This window comes from Phalacrocorax aristotelis, chromosome 17 (assembly GCF_949628215.1).
Source record: "Phalacrocorax aristotelis chromosome 17, bGulAri2.1, whole genome shotgun sequence".
NCBI classification, from domain to species: domain Eukaryota; kingdom Metazoa; phylum Chordata; class Aves; order Suliformes; family Phalacrocoracidae; genus Phalacrocorax; species Phalacrocorax aristotelis.
The window spans coordinates 11,317,793-11,326,872 of NC_134292.1; the positions used below are offsets into that span (position 1 = coordinate 11,317,793).

At 39.1% G+C, this 9,080-nt stretch overlaps 1 protein-coding gene across 4 annotated transcripts in view; it reads left to right on the top strand.

Moving 5' to 3' along the window:
• RABGAP1 (RAB GTPase activating protein 1) overlaps positions 1-9,080 on the top strand; it is a 77,033-nt gene that overhangs the window by 28,368 nt on the left and 39,585 nt on the right. For all 4 annotated transcript variants that reach the window (XM_075112113.1, XM_075112116.1, XM_075112114.1 and 1 more), the window contains 2 exons: positions 863-956; positions 3,947-4,097. In XM_075112113.1, the coding sequence (XP_074968214.1) occupies positions 863-956; positions 3,947-4,097 (245 nt within the window). The remainder of the gene's footprint in view (positions 1-862; positions 957-3,946; positions 4,098-9,080) is intronic.

Genomic DNA, 9,080 nt, shown 5'->3' on the forward strand with positions numbered 1-9,080 from the left:
AAGCAACATTGACTTCTGTATCAATGAAATGTAGATTTTGTGTAAGATACTTGCTGCGAGTATTTAAAAATATCTGGGAGTACATCCTCAGTATTGGTTTCAAAAAGAGTTACTGTGATTATGCTAATCCTCCCCCTCCACCGCATTTTTTAATGCGTTTCATTCAAAAAGCTGTTTAATTTAAGCCAAGGAAGTTATCAAAAAGTACTAGCTTTCAAAGTAAAAGTACAAAACAGTTGAAGTAAAATACCTCGCGGATTTTTGTGGATCTGCAACAGCATGGCAAGTGTGCACCTGCTTAGTGGAACCACACTGATTTTATTGGTTTTTTGTTTTTTTTTTTGCTTTTATACTGTTGTAGCTTTTCACATATGGGAAGTTGTGCTACTTGAGAATTTTTGTAGTCTTTTTACCCCAACAATTTGGGGTAAAATAATCAAATTACGTATGTGAGAAGGGACCTCTGGAGGTCTCTAATCGTGCCTCCCGCTCAGTGTGAATCCAGCCAGATAGATTGTTCGAGGCCTTGTCCTGTTGTGTTTTGACCGTCGCCAGTGGTGAAGTTTCCACAACCTCTCTGGGCCCTTGTCTCAGTTTGGCCACCCTCATGGTAAATTTTTTTTCCTGGTTTTTAACCAGAATTTCACGTGTTGCTGCTTGTCTCCTGTCTCTTGTCATATCACTGCACGCCTCTGGGAAGAGTCTCCTCCTGCTGTCTCCGTGTTGAGCGCACAAGCACTGTGTCCGCAAATGAGGAGTAGTTCTTGCCACACGCTGATCCAGTTAGGAGAGCAACATTTAAATGTGCAGAGGTAGAGCAATGGCTGTCGATCTCATAGCATCTCCTCTGTTCCCTTGGCAGACAATGATGAACCACTCTTAAGTGGTTCTGGAGATGTTTCCAAAGAGTGTGCAGAAAAAATTCTTGAGACATGGGGAGAGCTGCTGTCCAAATGGTAAGTGGCAAAATCACAGTCTGAAAATCATCATTCTGAATATTCTCAGTCTGTTTGCTCCTTCTGCTCGGAGTTTTTGTTATTTCCAGAAGCCAGCTGAGATGAGATTAGTATGGATTTAGTCCTCTTTCCTTTCCACAACACCCCTTATTCTCTGACTTTGTGTTTTCTAATTTCTTTTGAGGGTGTTTTAAGTATTTTAATTTTTGAGTGCACGCTTAAATACTGTATAGAAATTTGCTTATGCTGTGTCTTTAGGTGGTTATCTCTTAAAATGAGTGTTTTACTTATCTGTGAGTTTCACTGAGATTGTGTTAAAGAAAAACCTAAACTAAGTAGTATAAAGAAAATGAGGGCTTCCTTTGTCTGTATTTTGCATAGATCACTTCCATTCCTCTTTGTAATTCTGATGTACTTCACAGCCAATTTTTCCTGCAGCTGTCAAATCTTAGTAACTGTAGCTTAAGAGTATGGGAGATTTGTACTTGGATAGTGAAGATGCTTTTCCTCCCTTATCTAAAGGAAGATGGCTCCAGAGCTTGCCAAGAAGGAAGTACATGAGCTCTTCTGATTTTTTCCTAGAAAATGCCAATTTAAAGAGGAGTGTTTCTTGACAGCCAGGTTGCTAATGCAACACCTGTCCTCCTTTCATGAAGGATCTTTTATTCATCTTGAAGTAGCCTGAGCTGTTCTAAGGAAGCGATGCTGATTATTGCAAAATTCAGTTTTGTTTGGGTTTTTTTGGTGTTTTTTTTTTTTGGTGGATTTTGTTTGGTGTTGTCCCCCGCCCCCCCCTCCCCAAAGGGGCCGATGACAGGCCCTACATCAGATTGAGTTCAAATATGCTATCTTTTGATTCTGGCTTCAGTTGTTGCCTTCTGATTCCCAATGTTACTGAGGAGCAGGGTGAGGGGCGTACAGCAAATCAAAGATCTGAACAGACTATTACTCTAATCTCTGCTGTCCTACTCCTTAGATCTAAGTCATGTAGATGAGGACAAGTACTGATGTGACTGCTTAGACAGGATTTTCTTTAAACGAAGGTTATAACAACAATTTAGCATTATTTTTTATTTTCTGCATCTACTTAGTACTTATTTGAGTAAGCACTTTTATTTCCAGTTTGATTTTGCACTAATGTATCGTCCTAATTTCGTAGGAAAGCAGACATCAGAAAGAGCCACATTTGTAAGAAGGGGAAGGCTGTGGTAAAATGGTATATGATCCCTTTTCCCTCCCTCTCCTAGACTTGTAGAAACATCTTTAACAGATGAGCTCTGTGCATCTGGTGCTGTGAGAAAGTTTCTTTCAACTTGAATTTTTTTGTAATTCTTCCAAGGGCTCAAGGATAATTAAGCCACCTGACTCCCATTGAAAATGTTTTGGCAGCTCTAAGAGGATATGAAGTGCTTCTGTGCTAACGCTGGCAGCAACTTTAATATGTGTTAAAGGGCTTTCCTTCTTAACTGAGAACAAGTATTTGGAAGTAATGATCCTTGAGCTTTTAACATAAGAGGATTGAAAAAATCATAAAAATCAGAGTTCAGGTAGTTTCATGCTAGTTTTTTAGAATCCTGTAATTAGATTGTATAGCAATTAAATATGCATTGGTATTTTGTGATTTCTAAGTAATATTTGGCTCGTATTTCATAACTGCTGAGTCACATAATTTTCTCATTTCAGAATAGTTTGGAATAATCTAGCAGTGTGTGGCTTTTAGTCTACGTCTTACAGTTCATGGCTGTATTCGTTGGAATTACCATTGTATTTATTCTGATTTGAGATTAAGGCAAAGCAGTTTCATAGGCCTTTACGAAGAATTTTAATATTTTGTACAGAACAAATATTTTACATAAATATTTGTATATATTTATATCTTTATTATAAAGGTATAACAAATGCTCTATAAACATGATATATAAGTCTATAGATATGAATGTATATGGCTACAAATGTAACTGTTATATAAATACTGGTTTTATTATAGTTGGTTTTGTTTAGAGAAAGCGAAGTGGAGGACAGCGTTATGGTAGTGGGTTCTGTGCAGTACATACCGATCTAAATGTCGGGCATTGCTGGTCTCCAGATTACTGTGTTGGAAAACTAGGCTGGAGAAGGGCAACAAGGAGTCCCAGTCTGTGTAAAATTATCATCCACATATCCATTAGACTGTTAACAAATATTATTAAATACCAGTTTATTGTTAAGAAGATAATGTGATCAGTATGATGTAAGTTCACTTTTATGCCTGTCTTTGTCTATCATTCCTCTTGATCATTTTACCTGGAGGTTTGTTTTTTAGTAACTACAGAAAAGAAATGTAATTTCTTTAATTTAAGGCCTCTGTCTTTTGGGGATTTTTATGCATAAGCCACAAATGAACTGTTGAGCTTAACTTTCTATAACTGCCTGAATTACATGTAGGTTTAGTTTTTACAATTTACAGTGCTGTAATTTATGAGCTGTCACCAGTCTCACTTGAAAAAACACTTTAGATGGGACTAGCTTGTACAGTGGCAGCTGCTTAAATGCATGGATGTAGTTAGACAACCATGTGAGGTTTTTTTTATAGCTCTGTTTGCCTGCCTTCTCTCCCTCCCTCACCTGGAAGGTTACATGCCTGCTCGGGTGTAGGAAGGCTAGAGAGCAGTATATGCTTCTGCGAACTAATTCTTGTTTTGGTGTAGTTTGAGCTTGGAATCTTAGTGTGGTGTCTGTCCTCCAGTTCTAGTTTTTGCTGGAGTGTTTTGGTTCACTGGCTGTTTTATACATCTATATCAAATTTAATGGGAATCAAGGAAATAGTTTGGCAAGTGCATTTCCAAATATGGGTTTTTCCTTCATAACCTGAATTTCACTTACTCTGGCAATGTATGGACTGTCTTGAAATTCCTGTCATTTGACGTGTTTGATGTTACGCATCAGTTGTTGCTCGTGGACTTGTTTATTCGTATTTGGGTAACAGTAACAATGCCTTCACCTACACCCAGGCACCTCAATTTGAGCGTGAGGCCGAAGACATTGTCAGCGCTGGTGAGAAGTGGTGTCCCTGAGGCCCTGAGAGGAGAGGTGTGGCAGTTGCTGGCAGGGTGTCATAATAACGATCACCTGGTGGAGAAGTACCGAATTCTCATCACAAAGGTAGAATGCTTTTTTTTTTAACATCTTTTTCCCCCCATATCTTAAGGAATAGAAATAGCGGCTTCCGAGTGTGTACCTCTTGCTTAAAGGTTCATGAGTGTATCTGAATATAGTGTATCAGCTGGTGAGGATAATTCAATCCTCCCTCCAACAAAAAACCCTAACTTGCAGTGCTAGTTTTGCCATTATCTCTACTTAGAGTGTTTTCTTCTTAATAGTCCTTCTTCTGTTTAACTTAGATGAGTTCTGAGTTAGTTTATCAAAAAATAGTATTCTATTAATTGCCTTTGTGATTGACAGAGATTAAGAGAGCTCACTTCCTTCGCTTGTTTGGCTTTCCTGAGTGAAGGCTGAATTTTGCTGTATTGTCTTAACATTTATGCTAAAAATCCAATGCTAGTTGAAACTGCAGCCTTTTTTTGATAGAAAAACCAGAACACTGTGGACATTTTTGCACTAGACAGCAGTTTTTTAACTTCTCATCTTGAATGCTGACCTTAGTAATGTAGGAAAAGAAAATAAGAATTGTGTATACAGCCATCATTCGATGCTTCTCAAAGTTCTAGAGTAACAAATGGGTCACAAAATAAAATGTTGCTTCCTTATCCAGAAAACCAATGTGTTAATTTGGATTTGACCAGTATCTGTATAGATACGTTGTATTTTACTGCTTTCATCAAACATGCAAGTCTAGAAGGACTGCATTAGAAATTATTAATGATGCAACTTTACTACAAATATAACAGAAATTAATTATTCACCAGTTAAGAAAGCAAAACAACCGAATTGGCCTTTGTATATCTGTGTTCTGATGGCACAGATTCGCAAGGAGCAATTAAAGATTGTATTCTGAGGGCAAGAGGGCTTCTGAAATTAAACTTGGTTTCTGCTGGAATCGTGTGGGAAGGATCCTACGTGATTTGAATTCGTCATGTTAGATTAGCTAAAAATGTTCTGCCATAAGTACTTCCACATACTTATTGAATATAGAAGAAATTTGATCTGAATTCCTTAATATTGGTACATGCACTGTAGAGCTATAACTTGGATTTTATGGTGAACAAATAATACAAATGATGTGGAGATTGAGTTCTCTGGCAGGGAGCGTATCACAGTTATCCTGATGTGTTATTTTAATTGCCTAGTGAGTTGTCGATGGTGTCACTTGTTTCTCTGTTTCAGTGTTTTGGTATCGGAACGGAAAAGATGATCTCCTTGTCGCACAGTTGGTGACATGTACTGCTACTATCTTTGTGAGCTAGAAAGGAATAGTGTAACATTTCGTTTGTAAATCTGTGAAACCTTTCCACTCATTTACATTTGGCAGAGGCAAACGAAATAACCTGGATCTAATGTGTTGGAAGCATCTCTAGAGCCCAAGTAAAAGGGAGAGTAGGCTGATCTGGCACTGAGTTCTGCAGCAAAAGGACTGGCTATACCTGCACTGGTCATTCAGTGTGGAAACTGATTAAGGAATTAAACAATGAAAGAAAATGAGTTCTGAATGACCGTTTTCAGGCTGTGCTGTAATTGTATGAGATCGGTGGTATACTACCGGCAGACTATAATAACGAGCTCAAACAAATGAAAATGAAGTCTCCTTTAATCTGGAAGGGCCATATTAGACCACTGTTGAGGCCATTTGCCTTAAAAGTTGCATGGAAATAGGCCATGACTGTTTCAGTGGAATGGCCAAAGATGGGTGCTTTGAGAGCAAAAGTGCCTGCTTGTTTCATCCCAGAACTGTGACTTCTTCAATCTGCAGGCAGTGGAAGGAGTGTAAGGTTTTGAAAAAGGTTATCAGTGATTGTGCGGAAGTACGAAGGATGCGAATAGCCAAAGAGTACCAAGTTGTTTGGGGACATGAATTCAAGACCCAGGAAGATCACGTTTGCAGATCCATTGTATATAGTATATGTTAACAGTATAATGATGCTGGATTTGGCTTTCATTTTTTCACACCTTTCATAGATCATTTGACAACTTTGTAGTTCTAATGTGACTAATTCTTACCCCTCTGAAAATATCAGCTCAGTTACAGTCAATATGCAGCAATGCACAGGAGTAAACGTGTCTGGGGAAAAAAATATGTTTGTTAATTATGTGAAGGCAAGGGTCTTTTGGAATATATTGCTCTACCGTCCTCGTAATGGTTTGCGGTATTTTGCATGTCACTGCTACAAATTATTCTCTGGCAAGTGTGCAATTATTTGCATTACCATGCACTGAAAATGGCATATCTGAGAATAACTGCTGTGGCGTAGTGCAGAAGCACAAGGAGTTGATGTAAAACCTTTGCTCTTCAGTGCAAGTAGAAGATGCACTAAGCCTGTTTGAGTACTCCTAATCCAGTGCCCCTTCTCTCTTAATGTTGACCTCTATTCCTGTAGCTGCATTTGACTTCTGTCAGGCTTTTCATGACCCCATGCGGCAGCACAGTCCCAAATTAATAAGGATCTGTGTTGACAGCTGCTTCAAAAGCTTCTGGCCTCTTTCAGGGATTTTTTTTTTCCCCCCTTGTGTGGAGGGTGTTGGATGCAAGTGCCCCTGTATTTCTTCTGGCGTTCGCTTTCCCATGCAGTTTTGGCCCCTGGTGCTTGGTGAATCTGTGGTTTTTTGGCTTTCTTTTGCAAATTAACTGCTGCAAGGATAGCTTTTGCTTATTGTTGATGTGTGGCTACTGAATGACTGAAAAGGAGATGTCTTCTGTTGTGTTCTGCCAGTGAAGAAGGCTGTGTCTAGGCCTCTTCTTGAATCTGACTGGTGCATTAGAGACAGCACTGAAAGCGTGCCTCAAGATGTGCTCATTGCGTTCTAGTCATCATGACGGTAGTTATTAATTATTTGCTACTTATTTCTTTGATAAACATTAGCTGGGTTTTTGTATTCTGTGCTTTTGTTGTGCAGTAATGTCAAAGTTTCACCATTGTGGTCCTTCCACAAATTACTTTTGAGAATTCGCACGCCATCTGTGTGCAGTAATAAAGCTTCTAGCAACTCCAGATTGCCGCGCTCGTGGTGGAGAGTGTGGATGAAAGCCAGCCCAGTGAATTAAGGTCATGTCCCTACTGGGGACAGAAAGCAAACTCAAGGTAAAACAATCTAGACAATCCCTTTGAGAGGCATCTGTTCCTGGTAGGACTTTGGCAGACGTGGTTATGGCTGTTAATCTTCAGGCTTCCAGCCACTGAAAGGTAGGAGAAGAGACATGGGGACTCGCTCCAGGCATTAATGGACACCTGCAGGAGAAATACTTCATGCTTTTAACAGTCATGGTGGATGGAAAGTATTGTTGAATAGAAAACTTCTAAAGCTAGCCACACAGGCAAGCACAGTTTTAAAAAAAAAAAAAAATCCTGATACAAAGCAAAATAGACAATAGTCACTTTTCAGGCAAGGTTTTTAAAAAGGGTAAATACAACTACTGAATCTGTCACATCAGTGGCGACCTCTGGGTGAAGAAGTGCTTCATAATACCAAGATTTTAAGAATTTCAAGAGGAGAAGAAAAAAGCTTTTGGAGATAGGTCTGTGTGGGAGGAAATAATGTCCAAAGGAAAAAACCATGAACTCTTGTACCAGATAAATGCACTATATTAAGAAAATTACGATGTGAGAGGGACATCTTGTGGCACAAATAAAATAAAAAAATCCAGCGGCAGGAGGAGTGTTGTGGGATGTTACCCCAGGGCTGCCATTTCTGGTAGAAATTCTAGACCTGATAAGAGGTGAACTTGTTCCAGTTTTTTTTGTATAGCAGGACTCTTGCTACCCACTTTCTCATCTTCCCACTCTCTTGTCTCCACAAGCAGAGGATTACAGTACACAAAAGTTCTACCAAATATAATCCTCTGTCTTGGTGCAAATGATACTAGTTTTTAATGAAGAAATAGATTAAAATGTCACAACCATTATTTACTGAATGTGTTGCTTCATCAGTAGCATAAAATATAACAGTACTTCAGCTGTGGGTGGCTAACATTTATTTTCCGCATGTATTGCAATCACATTTCCAAATTTATATGAACATATGAAAGAATACACTTAATTTTCAGGAGTACAAAGGGCCGCAATTGTGTACGATCAACTGAAATTAAACCTAATGTACGTCTGTGAATCACGGTATAAGAAGTATGACCTAGTCTTGCTGTCAGTGTGCCTGAACCTCTAGATCCCTTGCTTGACTAGTTTTGATCATGTGGTGATAGAAGTTTAATTATCTTTTACAAGCAGTAGTTTTCCCAAGAGTTCTTGTAACCTTGAGTGATTTCTTGAATACCTTTTAATAGTCTTAGATGAGGTTGTATTCTGTCACTGCAGAGCGTGGGAGAAGTCACAGAATCACAGAAATATTTGCAGTCTCTCACAGACCTCAGCCACCTGAACCACACGTCTTGATGTCTTTTAGAAGCTGTTCTCGGTGGGCTGGCTGTGCACTTGGCCACAGGGCTGGGGTAGCAGGCGGGTGCCTCTCCAGCCCAGTTACCTTCCAGTTGCAATTTACACCCTTTGCTGTCCACTTCGGTCTGGCTTCTGGTGCAGGGGTGCTTAAGAGAATTAACTTGAGATATTGCTGGTTTGGACTTGGGTGTTTTAAGCAAGCAGGCGTAAGCTGGCATGAACTTTGACTGGAGTTATTCCTCTCAGCTTTGGAGAAATGATAGAATGTCAGTTAAAGTAAAACCAGATCTGCCTCTTCTACAGAAATACCTGTCAGCTGTATAGGAGTTAAGCTTGTACTTTTAATAAAAATCTAAACACCGAGGAGTTTGTGATTTGTGGTAACATCTTTTGTTTTGAAATCTCAGCAACCAGGTGTTGTTTTGGTCAGTCTCGCCATTTCCAATACCACCTTGCTTTCATATATCTGAGATATATTTAAAGTTCAATGTATGTTGTTTTCTTAATGATGTTTATAATGTGTCTATTCGTGCCTAAGGATCCAGAAATACTATTTGAATCAATTGGTATGTAAATCATTCTC